We start from the raw sequence: 23,854 nt of genomic DNA on the forward strand, positions 1-23,854 counted from the left end.
CCTTGCAGATAATCACACAAAGAATGTGCACTCCTTTGCCCAGGACAATCATTAATTCCAGTAAATTGCAAACCCTCCATTTAAACCAAACCCAACACCCCCTCCAACCCCAAGGATGCTGCTGGGAAAAAGTGAATAACAAGCCCACATTCTTATGACTGTTGCCAGGCTGAGCCATGTAGGTCAACAGCATCCTGAACCCATTTCACGGTCAACAGGCCTCTTGGCAGCCACCATGGCAACTCCAGCAACCAGCTAAGAAATGTTTTATTCTTTGCCGTTTCTCCGAAAATGCCATTAATTGGCTCACATAAACATAAACAAAAGGATTTCTTTCTGACTTCAGCTGTGGAATGAGGAGCGTCTCTGCCTGTCACACATCCTTCCCAAGATAGCAGCCTAGCAACGCCACGGGAGGTTTACAACCTTCGTACACAGAACGGAAAAAGGGGGGAGACTGGGAGGGAGGATGGCCTGGGATCGCAGTACTTACATTATTCTCCATGGCGAGACGTCTGACCGCTGGGGTTGCCAGTGTCTTCTGGCCCTTGATCTCTTGGTGGGTGTGCTCCTCGTGGGAAACAGCAGGGGTTTCAACGACATCCTCCTCCAAAATACCATCTGCATGGAAAAGACAGAAAATGAAGGTAAGCACGGACACAGCTGCTCGGTGAGTCACGTTCAGGCTCAAGAGAATAGGCAAGAACACATCAGATCAAAAGACAAACGCCTCATCTGCAAGGATGGGCCAGGCTGGAGTCACCTTTCATGTGTAAGGTCATCTGTAACGGTGAAGGTCCACTAGGACTCCTTGGCCTATTTACACGTCTTGAGACAACTCTATGAGAGGTCTACTATTTGAACATACTTCCATTATGATAAACAGGGACACTGAGCAGTAGTTTGCTCTCGATTCCCACAACCATCTGTGTGAAGATGTGCTTAACTGGGTTTCTTTCGCCTTTAATGCCGTCCTCTTCATTTACGTTCGAGCTCTCAAGGCAGTGACTACCTCAGCGTTTCTCAACCTTTAAGTATTTGTGACTCGAGTTTTCATAACGTTTTTTAAAGGAGCCCACAAATACCAATTTGTTCTTTTTTAATTAATGATACATCATAGATGCATATTTTATTATACCTACTTAACTTTTATCGACATTTATCTAACTCAATATTTATTTTTCTAGTATCAGAATGTAGTTTAAGTTCATTTGTTTTGGTTTCAGTAGATACATTTTTCATATTTTTGATTCTTGTTTTCTTTTTTTCACATCTTTGCACCCCCCTTTTTGTTACTTCGTGCCCCCCACCCCACAGTTTGAGAACCACTGGACTACCTAAATAGCTGAAAAGATTTTTTGAACACTAATTTTATCGAAGTCTTTGAGAATGAATGTCAGGGTTAGGTCCCCAGAAAGGTAAACTGGGATATACCGTATTAAATACTCTTGTACTCCGCTTGTGGCACTGTGATCACTACCGTCAAAGGAACGATCTCACTCCAAATCAGAGAAACTCACATGGACGTCCAGGGTGAAGATTTGGAGCAAAAATAAACATACACTACCAGTCAAACGTTTTACAACACCTCAGTTTTTCTTAAAAATGTAATCAGTTGACATGCAATGACTGACCAAAAATGGTGAAAAGGTAAGCAGGCGTTTAAATGTAAGGTTTAGGTTGGCAAAAACTGAAAAAAGGAAATTTCAGAATATTACAAACTAGCTGTCCCCCTCGGCTTCGCCCACGTAGTAGTTAAACAGGACAAACTTTAAAAAGCAATAAAACAAAATGTCAAAAACGCTTCAACGTCAAACGTTGGCCATGTATCTGATCGTGTTCATCTCTGACGGGAGAGCGTCCTCCACGTAGGGAGAAGAGCAGGTAGCCGTGATATCTCTGCCAATGAGCAGCTACCCTCTAAAACACACGTAACTGTGGTCTCTCTCTCTCTCGAAAACGTCAAACGTTACTCCTTAAGAATCTGTAGATGATAACGTCTGTTGAACAAACAGGCATTGATAGCTAAGTGGAGGCAAGGTGCGCTCCAACACGGGCTGCGGACCACTGCAGACTGGAAGAAAGTCTTATGGACTGATGAGTCCATCTTTGAAAACTTTGGTTCATCACGCAGGTGTTTGTACGCCTTCGAGTTGGTGTCAAACATGGAGGAGGAAGTGTGATGGTCTGGGGTTCTTTTGCTGGTGGCAGAGTTACTCTGGTGACTTGACTGGCATTCTGAGTCTTTTTCTTCCCTTACCTGCAGGTGGCAGTAGTGTGTGCTTGACATCGGGCCCAATAATCTACATTAAACTTAAACATGGATTATATTTCAAATCGAGGAAAATGCAGTGTGTCTCCTCAGCTTAATGCTTCAGCAATCACCTTCTGAATAGCGATTACCTAAAGTGTCCTGCCTCCATCTTTCACAGTAAACTCATTGCCTGCTTAACTGGGCACCTAACACTTTCTATTTAAAAGATAAAAGGCACGTTGATGGAGTTTGGACACTGGCAGGCCTGAGAGCTCAAGAGGCTCCTCATTTATTCCTGAAAGGTGTCAGCTGCTTCACATCAATCCACTCAGAGACTTAGAGAGCTGGGAAACTGAGAAGGCAGCTTAAAGAATGGGATGCAATTAATGAGAAGGGCTTATGGCAGATTAGCAGTGGGAAATGGACGGAAAAATGCCACATCCAAGTGGAGGACTGCCTGGGTAATGGCACCCTCGACACAGTCCTCCTTTGTACTTTTAGTGTGTGCCCAACCCTAACCACAACCCCTGCTAAACAAAAAACAAAAATAAGAAATGGTGCTTTAAAAAGGGAGCAAAAGTTCAAATCCACACTCCATTAACTTGCCCTGTGGACCCCAACAAGCATTTCATGAAAGGCAACTTGTAATAATGTATCTAATGGAAGTACAGGGGAAGAGAGTGCAGGTGGATGGATAAAGTAAAAGAAGATTTGAAGCAAAAGGGTCTGAATGGTGGGGTAAGGGGTGCAGGACCAAACTGTCTGGAGGAGGTCGAGCAGGCACATCAACCAAATGTAGCGATTTTATCTTTGGCATCGCTGAAGGGGTGTCTGATTCACAAATCCGTATTAAAAGTCGCCGCCGCCGCCTTCTTTCAGCTGCTCCCATTTAGGGGTCGCCGTCAGTACTGAAAGTACCATTTACAAATGTGACAGAGCAATTAGAAGGAGAAAAGACCGAGCCGGACTATTCATGTGGTCAGACAAGAAGCAGCAGCATCACAACCAGAGCTTCAGGCAGCTGGTTTGGTTTTCAGACGCTTTACTGCCAAGTCAGAAGAGTTCGATTGTTACAGCGTTCAGGTGAGCGCATTTCATATTGGTATAGCACAGTTCAGTTACCTTCTTCTCCATTCTCTAAACTTTATGATAGTCCGAATCCAAACCTGTTCATTTTCCTAATAGAAGTGCGGACTTCATCGGACAAGCTGTTCAGGCTGCCATCCTTCGTGGTGAACCTGAATCTCTCTTTTAGGATTTTAGGTGCCACAACATGGATTTGGCACTATCTTCCATATCCTTTTACTGTTAACGTGGACAACGTTCCAAAAGTCTTGCAGTTGGAAGTATGTGAACCGCACAGCAACGGTCAACTTAAAAAATATGCTTACTAAAAAGTTTCTTTCTTCAATTTCTACAGGCTGAACTTGACTCAGGTTTGTTTCTAAGGCTTTGCAAGCCTGCGGTGCGCACGTCATCAAGCTCTGGTAGCACGTAAAGCTGCCAGCAGGACTTCTCACACATTAAAATGAGTAAAAAGCAAATCTAGAAGTGTACTAACAGACACAAATCTTTGAAATGTATTAACAGTTGGTATACTCGGCACCTCAGCTGATATTAACAAAACTCGAACAGACTTAAGATGACTTTCTTATTGGCATTTGAGGATTACTCCAAATATCTTTTAATAACACTCGGGGGCTCCACCCCCTGCTCGCCAACCCCCGGGTTTGGTTAACCGGATATACGATTTCAAAAGATTGTTATTTTCATGGGTATTGTTACATACTCATTAGTTCCACTTTTACTTTAAGACTTCGGTTAAAATAATACAGTGGCACCTCGGTATAAGTCCGCTTTGGAATAAGTCTAACTTGGTATACGTCCTGCTTGGACGCAAAAAATGTTGCTTGGTATACGACCTTTGTTTGGAATACGACTCGTGTGCTAGAACACCGCGCTACCCTTGTTCACATCTCTCGAGACAAACGACGACTGCCCACCAGCGTCAGTACGCCAGTTGCTAGCATTCAGTGAACAACCCGCGCTATAACTCTCTGTGAATTTTCACGTAAATTTGAATGGATTGTTGAAAAGTATGAAGGTGGCATGCATATCCGGGACATGGCTGCTGCATACCGTATGCCGAGAACGACGATATCGATTGTGAAAAACGTTATTAAAAAGTAAAGTGAGGTTACATTTTCATTTTTTCATCTAATTGCTTTTGTATTTATATATTTTAGTATTAAGCAGTGTTTAAATTATTTTATACAACCCCATCAATGTATAATATGCCAATAGCAATAGGATTTTTTTTCATGGGAACAGATTAATCATTATACCTTTATTTTTAATGGGAAAAATGTGTTTGGTATACGTCCTGTTTGGTAGAAGTCAAAGGATCTGGAACGGATTAAGGACTTATACCGAAGTACCACTGTATTTGGAATTAACTTCTCGTCAATATCGGTTTGAATTTAGATTCCGTGTTTGGATTCACATCGTGACAACACAACAAATAACTTCCCGTGAATGAATTTCGTTTCTTTCTCTCTAATAAATAAACCGACTTTTTCAAATGTTCGTCCCTGTGATTTGTTAATTGTCACAGCAAAAGCGATTCTAGCGGGAAACTGTAAACGTTTCAATAAGAATGGCGTATCAAGATCTCCTTTTGTGTCTAATGTTATTTGCGGAATGTGTACTACATTACCTTTCTTGTCGCCTGTTAAAATTTTACATTAGAATTGTCTGACCAATTTTTAATACAACTTTTAATAGTCCATCACTCAGACATAAATGACGCAATAACATTACGACACGTCCGTCTTTCAATAGTAATTCGTGTGGTGGAACACCAGACGGTGTTAACGGTTGTAGATACTCTACGGGATATTGTAAGTTGATGTTTTCATCTTCTGCATCATCACCAACTGGTTCAGCAGAGTCTATTGGTACGCATTTAATCAATTTGCTGAGTAACCAATCGACAATTTTCACGTTAATTCGTTTGACTTCGTTTCTTGCTGCAATAGTTAAATGAATGGGTGATTCTAAACTGGATCTTCATAAGTGTGTGTGTGTGTTCATAAGTAATCCCATTAATGGATTGGTGTCTGTTCAGGTTAAGTGCCGGAATGAACCTGATGACCGTAGTCTTGTTTGAAAATAGTTGTAAGTATGGCGTGACTGGAAAGAATCTCATGGTAAGTCTCCGTCTCGTGGGACTTCCTTCCAAAAGTTTCGTCTCGTCCCAAGATTTTTTTATTATAATAGAGAGATGTTTTACAATTAAACTATTTCTTTGGACATGTGTTTTAAATTCCATGCTTGTCACTAACACATGTAATAGATCCCACACTTAGACTTTATGGGACTCACCGTAGGAGACATTATTGACAATTTGGCCTATCACCAAAAACATCTGCCCATCCCGATCAAGTAAGTGCACTGAAATGGCCACCATGGTAAATAATAATAATAATAATAAACTGTGTATTACGAGCAGCAGACATCACACAGATTGACACTTTGGCAGTGAAGTACAGGTTGACCGCTCTTGTAGTAATAACTGGCCACAGAGCACCTTATTGCTTTAAAATGGTTAATCAAATGAGCATCTTTTTGCTTAAATAGGACCAATCAAGCACACATCACTTAAACACGCAAAAAAATAGACTTGCTATCTGATGCTCAAAATACTGAAGGCCTTATGCCAGAGGGGTCCTCAATCACGGTCCTGGGGGGCCGCTGTGGCTGCAGGTTTTTGCTCCAACCCAATTCCAGCGACACTTCTGCTTCACTTTTGTTGTCTCGCACGTTAAGGCTTATTTTAGTCGTAAACAGCCGTATTCTCGGTTTTTAATTTGCACCTAATTAGCAATGACATGCAAATGACAAAAGACACCAGCAGCATTTCTCCATTGAGTCTCTTACCATTTACACCCCTGTGTGTATTCATCATGCACCATTGGGTTTAATGAAATACTGAAGAGAAAAAAGTGAAGGGCTGAGAATTACTCCTCCATTTTAGCCTTCAAATCATTTGGATGAGATCCGTAGGAAGGGGAAGAAAATCTAAGATATGTGAATGAGCTGACACAGCAGAGTTAAAGCACAAACAAGCCCATGAAATTAAAGTATTGGCAAGAATTGCTTTCTAAATAGGCAACCGGGTGAGAACAAAAACCTGCAGCCACTGCGGCCCTCCAGGACTGTGACTGAGGACCCCTGTCTTACGCAGTTATTGATGCTTCATTTCCATTAAAATCCTAAAGTCACACAATGGGTTTAGGAGAATTAGAGCAGCAGGGAGTTGCTCCGTGTTCGCCATTATGGAAGCAATGACAAGTCAAGCAAACCGACACCTCTTATTGGCTAACTGAACCAATTAGAATATGGAGACTTTCTTGCCTGAAGAGGGGGGGCCTACATATCGTAATCTTTTTAGTTGGCCAACAAAAGCCTTCATTTTCTCGACAGGAAAGAGTAAATTTCCCGAGTACTCCATGCATTTCCTGCAATGGCCTAGCACAGGGATGGGCAGCGTTGGTCCTGGGGGGCTGCAGGTTTTGGTTCCAATCCAGCTTCTTAATGAGAAGTCAATTATTGCTGAAGCACCACTTATGGCCCCATTTTAGTGGTCTCACTTGTTTAGGTTCCCCACCCTTACTTGCTCATTTCAGCCTTAAACAGCTGCAGTCACTGTTTATTAATGGCTTCTTATTAGCCACAAGGTGCAAATGACAAACGAGTCAGCAGTTCTCCATCTAACTTGTTTCCGTTTACGCCTGTGGGGATTCATCCTGCACTACATAAAACACTTAATATGACAGACTGACAATTATGCATTTTAGGCTTCAAATCATTTGGATGATATCCTTGGAAAGGGAAAACTACAATATAAGAACCTGGCATTGCAGACTAACAAGCCAAACAATTAAAAAAGGTCTTGGCAAGGATTGGTTTCTAATTAGGCAGTTGGGTTGGAATGAAAACCACTGCGGCCCTCCAGGACTGACTATTGCCCACCCCTGGCCTAGCATGTCATCCACACCTGGAAACGTACCTACACTCCATGACACCGTCTGTAATGAATGAATGGGAGGAAAAGAAAACAGACGACCCAATGGAGAGCATTACAGTCGTTGATCATCCAGGAATTTGGTGACACGTCAGATGGCACTGCCATGTGATTAGAAATAAGGGAATATCCAGACCTGTCAAGCACTTCTCAAATAGCAATTTAACTTCAGAAATGCATAAAAAAAAAAAATACAGGTGCAGTGTGAGTGGTGACAGGGGTCTTTAAAAGCTCTGAGGGTGGCAGTGAGTGAAAAGAAAAAATAATAAATAAATAACAGCCCCCAGTGTCAGCCATAAAAATGCAAAGTATGCGTCAGCCAAGTGGTCATGAATGAGACGTCTTGTGCCGTAAAGTCAGAAACAGGCCCTGCCCAAGAGGCCATAACTACCTTTCACGGCGTCCGTTTCAATGTCTACCAGCGGCTTCCCCACGAAGGCTGTGTCGTCGACGCTGTAATAAAGCTTTTTAATCACGCCGTCGTAACGGCTGGTGATGGTGACAGATGCTTTATCGCTTTGAACTTCACAGATGCTGTCAAACTGGGACACAGTATCACCTTCTTTCACGTACCTGCCAATCAGAGAAACAATACAAGTCAGTAGTAAGTCGGGACGCCTCTGATGAAGACCCGACAGCATCAACGTGAACACAATGACTGGCACACAGTGAATAACAGAAGGTGGATCAGCCTGATCGAGTGGAATAAAATAACCTGAGGCTCGGCAAATTCACTTTTTGAGAGATGAATATCTTTTCCAAAAAACTCACTTTTCTGGAAAGCACACAAAGCAATGGACTCACACATTAGTCAACACAAAACGTCTGTCGCTACGAGCTGCTCAGCATCTCTGGCGGCAGTGGCTGTGTGGGGGCACCTTAATGGTGGTGGGCCAGCTGCCTGGCTGTCTTCGCACAGCAGGTGGGTGATGGTGGCGGCTGAAGAGTGACGCATTATGGTTTGTCATCATAAGTGGTGGTCCTCACAGGCAAACATTGCTGTAGGCACATCAGCTACACGATCAGCTGGGGGCCGATCGAGATGATGCTGGCACCTCACTTTCGTTTTTGATATCCATCTCCAGATCACTCGTATCAAACTCGGGGTCCGACGGGTCAGAGCCTATTCAACAAAATCACGTAAAACGTCCGTGGAGTATTTTGCTTTGCTCTCTCGCCAGATGTCGGTGCCATTTTCGAGGTTGTATGCTCTTCGCTACTCATGCACGCGTAGGGAATCGAGGTTCAATCAGCAAAGCTACGTAAGTTTCCTTCTAGCAAAACATAAGGGTGAGTTTTGTTGCAGTTTGTAGCTGATTACCGTCCTCTACTCCTGAATTTTGACAAAGAGTTAAATACGAAATGACCAGAAACAAAACTCCCAGTAAGTCTCTCGTGTTACGGACCTCCGAATGAAAAAGACAAATCCAAAGGATTCAATATCGACCGATTCTTAAACCAAAATCGGATTACTAGCTGAACCATGAAAAGAAACGGTCAAGCACCTTTAGAAATCAGCTTCTCAAACCTTTAATTGCTGCTTCGGTTACTCAAAAAAATATGAAAAAAAGTTAAACCCTTTATTAGCCATTAATAAATTGACCCTTTGCAATAAAATGTGACATATATACGTGTGTGTGTTTTTTTTTCTTCCTTTCCACTGTGAAGGCAAACAGGATGTTTTGGAACATCTGCCACTGGACATGAAGCCTCTGCGCCCTTTGCTTTTCATGTGACTCAGTTTGGTCACTAAGGGAACTCCCTGGTGGCAAATTAAGCACTTATTAAACAGTGCTGGGGCATAAAATTGAAAAAGAAAAATAATAAAACCCAAGAGAATGGCAATGTCTTCCGGAGACAAAGAGCAACACGTTAATGAAAGCGCAAACATTCAGAGCGGCCGGCCGAGCGGCGGACAATGAAAGTGCAAGAACTGCACGGCACGTGAAAGGCCGAATGCAAATGAAACAATCAGGCCAATCAACAAAGTGGTTACTGCTCTGGGGTTGAGGCACAAGGGCGTCATTTTAAAGAATATCTCCAATGTCTTACAAAAAAAAAAAGAACTGAAATCTGTGCATTCTGTTCAATAGATGAAGTTAATCTGTACTTTTAATTATTCCCTGAGCTAATGGGCCCCTTCACAAAGTTCGGAAGTGACGCACTGACGGGTGAAACTGCTTACAATGGACGGCGTGCACTCAACACGTCTCTCTGCAGTTCTAATAATCGGTTTCTGCAGCGTAATACGCATCATTAAAGAACGCTACATGACAAAAGCATCAAAACTGGACGGCAGAATTTTAGTGGAGGAATTCTTTCAGAATCGCCAAGTCTTTTTTTTTTTTTAATTTAACGTTGGCTCGCTCCATTTCGACAAATGTCAGTATATTGTAATATGGAATAAACGAGGTAACTTAGTTGCACTGCGGTGGGCTGGCGCCCTGCTCGGGGTTTGTTCCTGCCTTGCGCCCTGTGCTGGCTGGGATTGGCTCCAGCAGACCCCTGTGACCCTATGGTAGGATTGGACAATGGCTGGCTGACTGACTGACTTAGCTGCAATCTTACAAAATAACCATATTTCATCTACAATTTCCTAAATTACCATTTATCGTTGCTTTTGTGGTATAGCGGGTCCACGGCTTCTGAAAAAAGTCCGTTTTTTTAAATCCGTATAGCCGTGTCGTTCTCCGTGGGCGCGACTGCACAACCGCGGGGAGTTAATGGGGTGATTGGAGCGAGTCGCACCTGCACGTGAGGGTGCGGTCACTCTTGTTTGCCTCATTGGCTTCCTGCGGTGGGTAATTAAGACGCTGTGCCCACGGAGGCAGAGAGAGGGGGATAAATCAGGAATCGTGGAAAAAACAAAAGAGATAAATCGGGGAAAGAAATGGAAGGAGGGAGAACGATGTGAGAAGGAGGTTAAAGTACGGCAATGGCAGTCTAGGCTGGATGATCTGGCCACCTTAAGAGAGAGACAGAACGAACGGGGGCCCCGCGAAGGAGCGTTAGATGGAGGCGCTCTAGGGGGCAAGTTTGCCCCACTGACAATTAGCGAGTGGGGTGAGCAGGAGAGGTGTCATCCCGCTGGATCTGAGGAGCGACTACGGGTGCGCGAAAGATCACGGGAGGAGAGCCAGCCTCGTCGGTCTGGCAGTGACGTCCGTTTGGAGGCCAAGACGGAGGTTGACAGAAGGAGCTCGTGACTGTTGGGTCTCCGCGGCTGCAAGTAATGGTGAGCCGGGGAGAGAGTGATGGAGGTGGGCCAGAGAACAAGAAGGTTGTGCGAGAGACTGCGTTTTTAACTTCTACATTTTTACCTCAGATTTTAAAGGATGTATTTATTGTCGATGGTTTTAACCCCACTGGACACTTGATTTTTATGGATTTATTTATTGAACTTTGACGCTGCACTTTTGCACTTTTTGTTTTTGAATAAAGCACTTTATGGAATATCCCCTGGCCTTGAGAGATTTGTCCCTATGTGTCAGCTCATCTCGGTGACATTATCGACGGTGTTGGGTTCAAGGGCTCCTGAACAGCAATAGGGGGATGGAGTCGAACTCGCATCGTCACAGCTTTGCTTTTGAACGTTTCCTGACATGAAACCATACATTTAAAGTTATGATTTATATTGTTCGTCAACGTGGTATAAACTGTGTTCCATTATGGGGTCCTGCTGTACTCATCTCCATCAGCACGGACTCTCGCACGTTAACCCTGAGCCGAGCCTTTGCCCTTTCAAGAGCCGATTCCTGTGTCAGCACGACACTAACGTGTTGCTCCAGTTAAAAAGGCACAGCATAAACGTGGCGTACTCATCAGACTTAAAAGTGTCGGCTTCAAACAGAAGTGCCACAATGGTGTATACCAGGGGTGTCCAACTCCAGTCCTGGAGGGCCGCAGTGGCTTTCATTCTGACCATCTTCTTAATTAGGGAGCCGTTTGTGCTGCTAATTAACTTGGCTTACCTTTGTTTTAATTGAGGCGACTCAAACCCCCTTAGTTGTTTGTTTTTTTACTTAATGAGACGCAAAACAAGCTGCCACACGACCAGCTAACCTGAAAATAAAGGTGAAGGTTTCGGTCATGTCGGTCTGCTCAGGTCACCAAAACATCTTGATGGTGACCTGAAAATCAAGAGTCTGCTGTGGTAGAACGAGAGCAGCGACAAGTCACGATATTCAATAGTGACTTTAATGAACAGCAGGAATTGGCCTCTTATTAAGAAACTGGTTGGAGTGAAATTCCCATTTAGCTGGTCAGCTCGTTTCACGTCTCATTTCCGTTTGGCGGCCATTTAATGAAGAAACAAATCAATTCAGAGGACTGAATCCTTAAAAACAGGGCTATTAAAATGAAGGGAAAAAGGAGTTCATTAGCAGTGAAAACGGCTTGCTGATTAGACAAAGGGTTAGAATGAAAACCTGCAGCCACTGCGCCCCACCAGGACCAGGGATGGACACCCCTGGTGTATACAAACACGCCTCTGATCTCTCTCGATTGTTTCATCGGTTATCTTCACTATATTTCATCAGTGGCAAAGCCGTTGAAACACCAGCCAGGATGGCAATGTTTAGAATCTGAACCCAGAGGAGTACTACTGAAGCTCTTCTGCCACCGTTTATGTTACTCAGAAGACAATTGGACCCATCAATGACGCCTCCCAGAAGGAAACAAAAATCAGAATTGTGCTCCGATTGCGCCTGCTTTTCTTTATAATCATGCTCATGCCCCAAGTGCTTGAATATCTTAACTGGTAAGATTTGTGTCATGGCACCAACACTTTTCACTCATTTCTGCCATTTAAAATTATGTGATTCCTGCACTGCATAATATTCTCAAACCTTCTTAGTCAGAGTCCTGGGGACAGAAGGTGGCACAAAGGGACAGAAGGTGGCACAAGGCAGTAACAGGCCCTGGACCGGGCGTCAGCCCACTAACACTTCGATGATAGCTGCCTCTGAATGTAATGCTGCTGGTTTTCAAGTACTACATTTCTGAGTGACTGGGTAGAGAATTAAAGTGCAAGAACTGGACTGCACTTGAAAAGCTGAATTCAAGTGAAATAATAAGATTAATAAAACAAAGAAAAATCAGAACAAAGCCTCTGAATGTTGAGACACAAGAGCATCGTTATTTTAGAACATCTCCACCTAGTGGTTAAAAAAGAAACACCGAGGATTTCTAATGGGACCACTTTGATTTCTGAGATTTTTTTATTTGATATACAGTACTTAGTTAATCCCCGAGAGGAAATTGTCTTTTTCATATGACCTGTCCATGCGGTAATGAGTTGGATAGTGTAGCATCTTCATTTATTCGAGGATAAGAATTTGGATTGCAAAGAGCAAAAATTGCAATTTACGAAGTGCTTTCTATGTCCTGTTTCCTCTTCAAACCCGGTCACGTCACTGCCCTATATCTAGCCTGACCGCGTGACTTTTCAGTTCGGCGGTGACGTGACACCAATGGGGTCAGGAGAGAGGAGCGGGGAACGCGGTAGTCTGAAGGAGGAATAGGAATCGAGAAAAGCGGCGTCGGGGTGTATGGGAGGCCGCAGCCAGCGTGTGGAAGGGTTTGGAAGAGGAGGAATACGAATCGAGAAATGCCGTGTGGGCTGTGTGTGTTTTTTGAAGAGGAAGCAGGACGAACCAGAAGAGAAATATATATGAGATTATATAAATAAGAGATTATTGAGCGCAAACTGATCGCTATCCAAAATTCCGAAACAATCTTCATTCCCAGAATCTCTCTCCTTCCTTCCGACACCAATCTCCCTTAAAAATTTAAACGCACATAATTCCCACTCAGACTCGTCTTCTCCACGACTATCAACAAGTCCCAAGGACAAATGTTTGCAAAGATTTGCGTTAATCTACAACAACCAGTCTTAGAATTAGAATTAGAACAATCTAGACGAGAACAGGCCATTCAGCCCAACAAAGCTCGCCAGTCCTATCCACTTGCTTCCTCCAAGAAAACATCAAGTCGAGGTCAGCTGCACGTGGCTTTTTCTAGGGTTAGATCTTTCTAGTATTTCTTTCTTCTTGATTTCTGAATGGCGGGCGTCGGCTAGTATAAATTGTTTCATCTGCCGAGACATAAGTCAAACATCTAAGCATGTAACTTTAAAGTGGCAGTCATTATTAAAGGTGTTATATAAATATAGTTTCTTCTGAAAGTAACATTTCATTTCAAAGAAATATGAATCAAAAAAGCAAAATATCCAATACGCGTATACATCCCAAAGCTGCCTGTTCAATGCATGACCCTAAGCAAGTCCCATAAACTGTCCATAAACAAGACAGACATCTTGGAAAGAGGCTACAGCCTCTCAGACCCAGAATCCTGAGTTTGAATTTCATGTCCGTGTGTGTGTGTGATCTCGGTCCACAAAAATTGGACAGTCTGGTTTGACTAGAAACTCCAAATTATCTCCATGTGACTGTGAGCAAGTGAGTCCAATAATGGGCTGGTGCCACGTCCAGGGTTTGTTCCTGCCTTGTTCTCGATGCTTTTAGGACAGATATGGCCTCCTACAATGCTGAATTAAGTTTGTCGAAGACTGTCGCGTTATTATAATTATACGGTGCCAATAAAAAGTATTTACCCCTTGGATGTTTTCGCATTGTTATTACTATAAAACTTTGGACCACAGAGGATTTCATTTGGGTTTTTGTCACTGATCAGATCTCTGCAAAGTGTTCTAAATTCATCACAAATATAAAAGTTAACAGCTCGAGTCTCTCTGCTCGTCTCTCTCCTCCAGCTCGGCCATTTTCGCCCTTCTTCTTTGCTCTGTCAGGTGTCATGGTCATCGTGAGTAAACAGAGCTTTGTCAACTCCAGCCACAAATTCTCATATGGACTCAGATCCTGACTCCGACTCCGCCATTTTAGGACATTTACGTTGATTGTTTTGAAGCCATTCCTGTGTAGCATTTGACTTTCTGCTTGTGCTCGTTGTCTTGCTGGTCTTCTCCCAAGGTGCAGCTTTCTCAACAACAACAACAACAACATTTATTTTTATAGCACATTTTCATACAAAAAAGTAGCTCAAAGTGCTTTACATAATGAAGAAAAATAAAAGACAAAATAAGAAATTAAAATAAGTCAACATTAGTTAACATAGAAAAAGAGTAAGGTCCGATGGCCAGGGAGGACAGAAAAAACAAAAAAAAACTCCAGATGGCTAGAGAAAAAAAAAAATAATAAAAAAATAGTCTTCATCACGTTTTCCTATTTAAGATTTTCCTGTTTTTTTTCACCAGCCTAACAGATCCTGCCACATACACGCTTGCTTCATGTTGGAGATGGTGCGTTTTTTGATAATGTGCACTGTTCAAACATGGCATTTCGTCTGATGGCCAGAAAGCTCAGTTTTGGTCTCATCAGACCATAGAATCTCCTTCCAGCTGACGTGAGAGTCTGGCGAGTGCTTTGTGCCGAGATGTTCTGTACATTTTCTCTCTTTCCCACTCTCCCATAAAGTGGCGACTGATGAAGTGTTGCCTGCACAGCCTGTCCAATGTCAGCCGCTGCAGCTTGGGACTCCTTCAGAGTTCCCAGATGTCTCCTACTGGTCTCTCCCACTCGTTGGTCTGCTCCAGCAGATTCTTTCCATTTCTTCATCACTGATTTAACTGGATATTTTGGCGACTTGTGTATTTCGTGGTCTCCGTCCCCTGACATGTGCTTTTCATGGAGCTGCTTATTGAGTTCTTTTTGTCTTCGTTGTGCAGGTCAGGCAGCCATACAGACTCATCCCAAGCTGGCCCTTCAAGACACCGGACAGGCGACTGAGCAAATGATGGGACCTCTGAAACCAATTGGCTCCATTAGGGGTGTCATATTAAAGGTGGCGGCGGGATATGTATGTGATCATTTATTGTGTTTTATGTTTGTAATGAATTCAGACCACTTTGCAAAGATGTGTTTGTTTTGTTTGACTTTAAACAGTCTTTTTCTGTTGATCAGCGTTAAAAAGGCCAAATGAAATCCATTGTGATTGTTGCGTAACAATGAAACGTATGCTATCATTATAACTGTGTTGTTATCAAGTCAAGTTGGGGAGCATGCACTGGTACAACGCATTGCCGCACCCACCACACGGTTATACAACTCGGGGATCCCAGTTTGCAACCCCCCAGGCAGACACGCGGTCCAGTCCCACCCTCTGGAAATGACCCTCCATCTGCTGCAGCCAGGTGTTACGTGGGCGACCCCTTGGCCTGGTCCAGCCACTTGGGTCCCCAACAATGAGGATCTTATGTGCCGGATCACCCTCAGGGGGAAAACGCACTGCTTGGTCGTAGTGCCGTAACTGACGCTCCCTCACATTGCAGGTCATGTGCCTGATTCGGGACTCCATGAGCAACACAAAGTCAAACCAACGGGAGCCAAGGATTCTCCAAAGAGTCCAAAGGAGTCCAGTCTTCGTCTCAGGTCACTGGATAGCGTCCATGTCTCACAAACAGGGGGCACCAGGACTCTAAAGACTTCGGGAGCGCCACACAGCCCTTTCCAGTGACCTCATGACCCCCCCCATGCTCTCCCAATCCGTCTATTGACTTCATAGGAAGAGTCACATGAAAGTCACTGTCAAGGTAAGTAAACCTCTCGATGAGGTCGACACTCTCTTCGCAGACAGACACACTGCTGATGGCCGTGCCCAAGAAGTCATTAAAGGCCTGGACCCTCACAAGCCCAGACACTCAGACTCCTCTCTCAGTCTCTCAAGCACCCCAATTAGAGCCTCCATTGACTCTGCAAAGATCACAGCATCGTCAGCAAAGTCAAGATCTGTGAATCTTTCGTCATCGACAGATGCCCCCCCAGCCACTGGACCCCACGACCTTCTCCAACACCCAGTCCATACAAGCATTGAACAGAGTAGGAGCAGAACACACCGCAGAATCAACTGGGAAAAACGCAGATGTCCAGCCTCCACTCTGCACAGCACTCACACTACCTGTGTTATCCAATCCAGAAAATAAATGAAGTAGGCTCATTACTACTAGTATCTTCTACATTTAGAGGACAGGTGGTACCATAGCAGGGTCCTGGATTTGATTCCCTGCTCAGTCCTTTTTTTGGACATTTGCTAGTGAGAATTAAACGAACATGAACTGCTGTCACACGGGATAGCAGAGTCCTGCCCGGTCGCTCTCAGAACAGACTGGGCTTCCCCGGAACTATGAATGTAAAACAAAACTTTACAGATACGATTGAGCAGGTAAATGGTGTTCTACGACAATCTGAAGGCTTTACTCAACATGACACTGAACATCTTACCGGGCGGCAGCCATTTTTATTTGTCTTACCATTCTCTTACTGTCACTTCAGTTATTCCTTCTCCGATATCCGAGAGTTTAAACTGAACAATCTGTCCGGCGGCAACTGTGAAAAAAGCAAACATCAAAAATGCAGTAATTGAACAGCAGGCTTGTGTATCAATGACACCAAATCTACCCAGAACTGCATAAACTGACAAAAAGAAACTGTTGGATGTGTTATACCTTGCTTAATGAATTGCAGGGAACGCAAGTTAAAATGCGACAAATAAAGTTATAAACTAAAATGCTTGGGCCAAACTTTTTTTTTAAAACTTAATTATGAAGATCAGTTTTGGTTACTGCAAAAACTTAAAAAGGCTGAAGGCCAAAAAACGAAGAGTAACAGTTTCAAATGAAAAAGGAGGACAATCATACTTAATAAATAAAATGGAATAAAAAGTGCAAGGGAGGTTATTTCCGCCCACTTAAATTTTCTTTCCACCTGAGACCCCCAAATTGTTGAGCCGTGTTAAATCAGCAGAGAATTTCAGTGCTCTACACTTGCTTTAAAACGCACGAATTGCAGATGGAATAGAGAATACGTTCACGGCCCGACAACCTTGGATTTATCAGCCAGCAACGCTCGAGTTTTCAGCCTTAATCTGTCATTTTAAGGAAGGAGCTGCCATTGTCCAACATGGCCACGTGAGACTGAACGGTACACATCTGTAACAGCGCTGTCTGTAAAGCACAACTCAGGAATTCCTAAATACAAAATGGCAACTGAAGCTGAACTGCATACCCTGATGATGTCCCGGTGTCATCGCACTTCAGTAGGTCAAGTTCTAAAGGTCTGTGACGTATACTTTCAAAATTCTCCTTGGGGTGCGTTCAGCCCCCCCTCTTCACAACGCGATTGGCAGAGACGTAAAATGGCTGGCACATAGCGCAGGCCCTGGGGGGGGGTTTGGGGGGTTGGCGAGTGAAGTGAGCAACGGGCGAACCCCCCAGTGTCTCTATATACACACATATACAGTATGTAGAGTTAAAATGCCCGACTGAAAGCGACACATCTAGAAACAATATTTAATCAGCTGGGCCTTTTTAGCCCTCAGTACACCACACTTTGATTTTTATCTTTTTGATTGACGCGTTACCATCAGGCTTGCTGATCAGTTGTATCAGTTAATGAGTTTTACTTAATATGCTGTTTGTAAATGTATTGCTCTTTTTTAATGTTATTACTGTACAAGTATGTGTTGTGCGAGATTAGGCCTTAACTGATCGCACCTCAGTAGGTCAAGTTCTATAGGCCTGTGACGAATACTTTCAAAATTCCACAAGTCTGTCAGTTGTGCACTTCTTGTATTTGCCATTTTTAGTTTTTCTTCATGCTCTGTACACATCTACTCTATACCGTATATATAAAATCCTAAGCCTAAAAGTTAAAAAATTTTATGTCACGTTTTAAATCGGGCTTATTTTCAAATCTACATATATATGTTTGGTTTCATTCTTTTCAGAATTAATCAAACTTTAATGTGATGTTGTTAGATTTTCAGATTACGCTTTTAAATTATAAACTAGTGCAGGGCGGCATGACCAAAATTCTATATCACGGTATTTTTCAAAATTATCCCGGTTTCACAGTATTCAACGGTTATTTTTTTTCCCATGCATGAGTGGATGTTAACCACATTTTCTACTGCAATTACTGCTAACCTGTTCCACTGTCATGAGAATTGTACATAAACGATAAAATATCAAGACCTCGAGAACCACGAGATGAGACTTTGTACCAAGACATTTAGCTACGCCCGGGGCCGGAAATAAAAGACAAAGAGTAGGACGGCTGCTGTACAGGCTTTTAAATGTTCGATGCATCGTGCAGAAGGGAAGAAAAAAAAAAAAAGTAACCTGTATTTGTTTCCCATTGTATCACCGTTTAAGAGGGGGATTCGGAGGAGCGGCTGTGTCTCCTTGGGGTGCATTCAGCCCCCCCTCTTCACAACTGCAATCGGCAGAGACATAAAATGGCTGGCACATAACGCAGGCCCTGGGGGGGGGTTGGGGGGTTGGCGAGTGAAGTGAGCAAGGGGCGAACCCCCCAGTGTCTCTATATACACACATATACAGCATGTAGAGTTAAAATGCCCGACTGAAAGCGACACATCTAGAAACAATATTTAATCAGCTGGGCCTTTTTAGCCCTCAGTACACCACACTTTGATTTTTATCTTTTTGATTGACGCGTTACCATCAGGCTTGCTGATCAGTTGTATCAGTTAATGAGTTTTACTTAATATGCTGTTTGTAAATGTATTGCTCTTTTTTAATGTTATTACTGTACAAGTATGTGTTGTGCGATATTAGGCCTTAACTATAATAAGTACATAAAAATTCAATTAAAAACATATTTATTTAACTGGGCAGCACGGTGGCGTAGTTGGTAGCCCTGCTGCCTCGCAGTTAGGAGGCCGGGTTCGCTTCCCGGGTCCTCCCTGCATGGAGTTTCCATGTTCTCCCCATGTCTGCGTGGGTTTCCTCCCACAGTCCAAAGACATGCAGGTGAGGTGCATTGGCGATCCTAAATTGTCCCGAATGTGTGTGTGTGTGTGTGTGTGTGCGCCCTGCCCGGTGTTTGTTTCCTGCCTTGCACCCTATGTTGGCTGGGATTGGCTCCAGCAGACCCCCGTGACCCTGTAGTTAGGATATAGTGGGTTGGATAATAGATGGATGGATTTATTCAACCACAATTACATGTGACAATGCTGCCTGCCCTATTTAGTTAACAATCAAATACAAATATAAACTTACTTGTCAAAAATGATCATTGTGTCCTACCTGTAGTTGTCCTAAAATACCGATGTGGACAGATCTTCAGCTGGGGCCGATTCAGGAGATACACACATCTGCTAAGGCGACCTCTGCTGTAGGTGCTGTAGTGGTGTGCGCAGACCTGAACGATCAGACATTCATAGAAAGGTTATGGTCTGTCTGTTACTTTGTCAGTAATACATTTGTTCGTCTTTTTCCCACTTTGCAAATTACATATCACAGTAAACACAAACTGCTTTAAGTCAAGCTACATTTATTCTTTATTGCAAAGACTAGCAAATACAAACACATAACCCCTGTCCTTACATCCTTACACTGGCTTCCAGTTAATCTTCGAGTCAATTTCAAAAATTCTCTTCCTACACATGAAGCCTTAAACGGCTGCGGCCCTGCTTACCTACCTGAACTTATCGTTACAAAGCAGAGTGCACATTAAAATCTCAAGATGCCAGTCTACTAAATATTCCAAGCATTAATAGAATAGCAGTTAGGAGGTCACACTTTTATCTAGAAGGCCACAGAGCTGAGGAATCACCTGCCTGCTTACGTAAGAGAACGCTCTTTTGTCTCAGCTGTTAAATCGATCCTGCAGGCGATACTAAAATTGGAGAAACAGCAGCAAAACGATTCAAGAAGACGCAAATGCAGTTTAACATACAAAAGTGCTACATGTGGGCAAAAGGAACGTCAATTATAAAAACAACATGGCAAGCACTGTCCTAAGGGAAGAAACCTCTGGGGAGGATGTAGGATTTATGTTAACACAGCATTCTCTTCGTCTAAGTAATGTGCAGATTCGATTAAAAGGTGAAATAAAATGCTAGGTTGTATTGTAAAAGCTGTGGAATAGAAATCAATTATTGTTACTACTAGTGAGATCACATCTCCAGTCTTGTATGCAGGTCTGTCCAACCAGCTACAAGAAAGACATAGCAGCACTTGAAGCTGGGAAGAGGAGAGCAACCAAGTGCATGCTGGGTCTTATGGACATGTATTCCAACAGATTTAGGACTAAACCAGTTTGGTCTTTATCGGAGAAGACTGCGTAGGAACCCAACCTGGGTCTTCAAAGTCCTCAAAGGCATTGATAAAGTAAATCCAGCAGAACTCTTTCAACTAAATGGTGAAGCACGTACTCAAGGGCACCCTGGAAACAGAGGGGACGTGCATTTAGGACTGAAGCCAGCAATCTCAAATCGTATAAAATGACACTCTATATGTCTACAGGGTGGTCCGGATCTAATTATGCAGATCCAGTTCGTTTGGATGACTTTGATTTATGTGGGGACGATTCCAGTTCGGAGTGAAGGCGATTCTTCATGTCGTCAGTTTGCACACTTCTCAATGGTCCAGGATTTTTTGGGTGATTTTCTATGTAATAAACTTAATAAGTCATAGCGTAATTAGATCTGGACCATCCTACAGATTACAGATCTCCATTCTTCTGTGAAAAGCAGCAACTTTGACTCCTCTTATTGTATTGGGGCTTGAGCTCCTGGGTTCAGTTGATGTGACCAGCACAACTTCAAGTCCTTCTGATAATTTTTTGCTGAAAACACGGATTGGTTTACTCTTTATCAAAATGGTGTAATTTCCTGCACAAAATATACGCCTGCAAATGATGGTATTTCAGGTCTAGAGAGGACGAGAAATTGGGGGAACCCCAAAAACCTCAAAGGTCGTGAATAACTTGGCATCAAGGCAAGTCAAATGTTGAAGTTTTATTATACTGGTTAATCAGGAGACACCGGACAAAAAAAAAAAAAACTGACGCGATTTTAAAGCATCTTTATGTAATTTTTATGAACTCAATGTTCCTCATTTGTACAAATATTATATTAGATAGACCACATGTAATTAGCGGATAAATGCCGCCTTTAAGGCCGATCAATTGAAACGTGCGCATGCGCCGTTCTATATTGCCGCCAGCAGTCCCTGCGCCAACTTCAATTGTTCCACTGATTTCTACGCGTTTTCTGTCCGTAATCGGTCAGGGCACAGCGAGAGAAACTCGAAAATCTAAGCAGTTACAAACAACAGAAACCCGACTTACGTGGAAAAGGAAAAAAAAATCAGTTAAGGCACCCAACTGGTAAAAGGTCCTTCCCAACGTCGGAGAAGTTGCCCTCCAAAGTTAAGACCGGCTTGTTACTGTATTTGGATTTTTTAAATTATGGCTTCAATGTTTTGCATAATTTCTGATTGGGTTTTTTTTGTAAAGTTTAAACTAATTAACATACGGTCACAAAACTTCCTGGGGTACAGCAACTGGCAGTTTATGAAAAGAACTTGTCTTGGACACCATCCACGACTGCTGTTTGCAAATACCAAGATTATACTGGCAAACTGCGCGGTTCGGTGCATGACATTGAGAGGTCAGTTTGTAACGACACGCAGGTCTTGAAGTTGTTCGATTTTATAAACACCATATTGCAGGAGGTTCTTCAATTTACTCTGGAAGTTCTGATCAAAGCCCAGAGAGTCGAATGCAAGACAGGAACAAATCCTGGTCGGGACGCTCACTCCAAACGGGCCAGAGTATACCTTTGTTCTTTTAAGACTGTGACCTGTGTATCGCGGCTGTGTTTGTGTTTAGCTCCCCATGAACGCCACTATATAAAATATTTCTCCCTATGAAGAAAGTAACAAATGCGTGTCAATGGCTCTAAGCAGTCTTTGATCGCTTCAATGAGGCTGAACAGCAAAAAAGAGTTTTGATTGCTGCACAAAGAAAGCACCGACTGAAACCGACGAGATTTTTAAGGCTTATTTTTTTAATAATGAATACATACATGGTATGCGCTTTGGTAGATTTCTGGGGTGGGGTCAACACTCTGAAGTGTGTGATTTTAAGCGGTGACGTCCAGCTGCAGGAAAGAAATCGGGTCGACAAGAGACGCGCGCGGCAAGTTACGAGGAGAGTTGTAACGTCTGATCTTACATCCCCGGCGCGCTGTCGCTTTTCGTCTTTACTCTCCTATTGACTTTAACCTTCATTTAAGACCGACACCCTTCTACCCCCAGTACAGCAGTAAACAGAAGTCTCTCATGCAGTAACCTTACCAAGCGACTCAGAAGCCTGAATGAGCCCCTCAGTGCCGCCATCTTACTCCGGAAATGATGTAGGCAAACGCCCCCGCTTCGGAGCCAATCACAAGAAGAGGCGGAGCGTGACACCACATTATCCGCAAGGAACCTTCAACATTCTGCAGTGAGGGAGAGACAACAAAAAAAAAAGATTGTATTGTACTATATGGCTCCACGGATTCATTCAACGGCGCCGAAAAGCAGAAACTATTGCAACTTAAGTGCAGGGCTCCTTAAAGCGGCATTTAGTTTGACAATAACTCCATGGGTGACGGGGCCTTCAGCTGTATAGCGCCCAGACTCTGGAATGACCTACCAAAATTAATCAGATCAACTGACTCCATGAATTCTTTTAAAAAACAACTCAAAACTCATCTGATCAGGAAGGCTTTTGGCTGTACTTGACTTTATTACCCTTCTCTCAGTTTACCTCTCTGTCAAGATGCTCATGTAACCTGTGTGTGTGTGTGTGTGTGTGTGTGCAGACCATCAATTATGTTGTCTGTTTGGCTTTCTCTGAATTTGCTATCTTAATCTTCTTTATTTATTTATTTGGTTAGTACAATGCTATATACTGTATACCCTGCCGTTCTTTGTTATATTCTGTAAGTGTTTTGCACATGGGAAAGGCGCTATATAAATAAAATGTATAATAATAATTATTATTATTATATAACCGTCCAGAATACCTCAGACAGGCACTCAAGGTTCAGTTATGACAATAGCAAAAATATTGTGGTCCAGAAATGGCCCAGATGTACCCAGCCACATTTAACGATTTTCACGGTTATAGACTGAGAGCCAAACACGGCTAAGGTACAATCATACGTGTGTAAAGTACACGCCTGGCATGACATTCGCAGGCACTAATCATCACTCTTGTGTGTAGTGATATGTTTAGGTTCGTAATTTAATTATCACACCGGACTGAAAGAGGTCATAACTTTTTAATAACGGTGCTTTACCATTAAAGGAGGCATTACCATTTATACAAGTTTCATTGGACAAATACCGCCAATCTCTCTTAAATCAACAACTGCACACCACGCACTCAAGACCTTACTAATCACATTGTACGTGTTCATTAATAGACTTTACTAATCAACTATCATTACATTGTGCTCCCCGTCCCTTTGTTACAGCCAAACTGTTTCAAATTCGATATACCGCTCCGTGCCCACTGCTGTCTGATTTTAGTACCTAGCCCTTATGTGTGAGGGGAGTCACTTGCCTTTATTTTCAACTTGAAAGAATACTTTTTGGTCACAGGTGTTCCAGGTAAGACCATTTCTGACATGACTTCCCCAAACTG

The 23,854-nt window shown here is 43.0% G+C and overlaps 1 protein-coding gene across 1 annotated transcript in view; it reads right to left on the reverse strand.

Moving 5' to 3' along the window:
• Positions 1–22,585, reverse strand: part of dbt (dihydrolipoamide branched chain transacylase E2) — a 39,659-nt gene extending 17,074 nt beyond the window's left edge. Inside the window, exons 1-5 of the mRNA XM_039767294.1 lie at positions 22,519–22,585; positions 19,462–19,576; positions 16,666–16,741; positions 7,732–7,913; positions 494–621 (exon numbers count right to left, since the gene is read on the reverse strand). Coding sequence (XP_039623228.1) covers positions 494–621; positions 7,732–7,913; positions 16,666–16,741; positions 19,462–19,576; positions 22,519–22,560 — 543 coding nt within the window. The 5' untranslated portion in view covers positions 22,561–22,585. The remainder of the gene's footprint in view (positions 1–493; positions 622–7,731; positions 7,914–16,665; positions 16,742–19,461; positions 19,577–22,518) is intronic.
• Between the last annotated feature and the right edge of the window lie 1,269 nt (positions 22,586–23,854).

Source organism: Polypterus senegalus, chromosome 10 (genome assembly GCF_016835505.1).
Source record: "Polypterus senegalus isolate Bchr_013 chromosome 10, ASM1683550v1, whole genome shotgun sequence".
NCBI lineage: Eukaryota > Metazoa > Chordata > Cladistia > Polypteriformes > Polypteridae > Polypterus > Polypterus senegalus.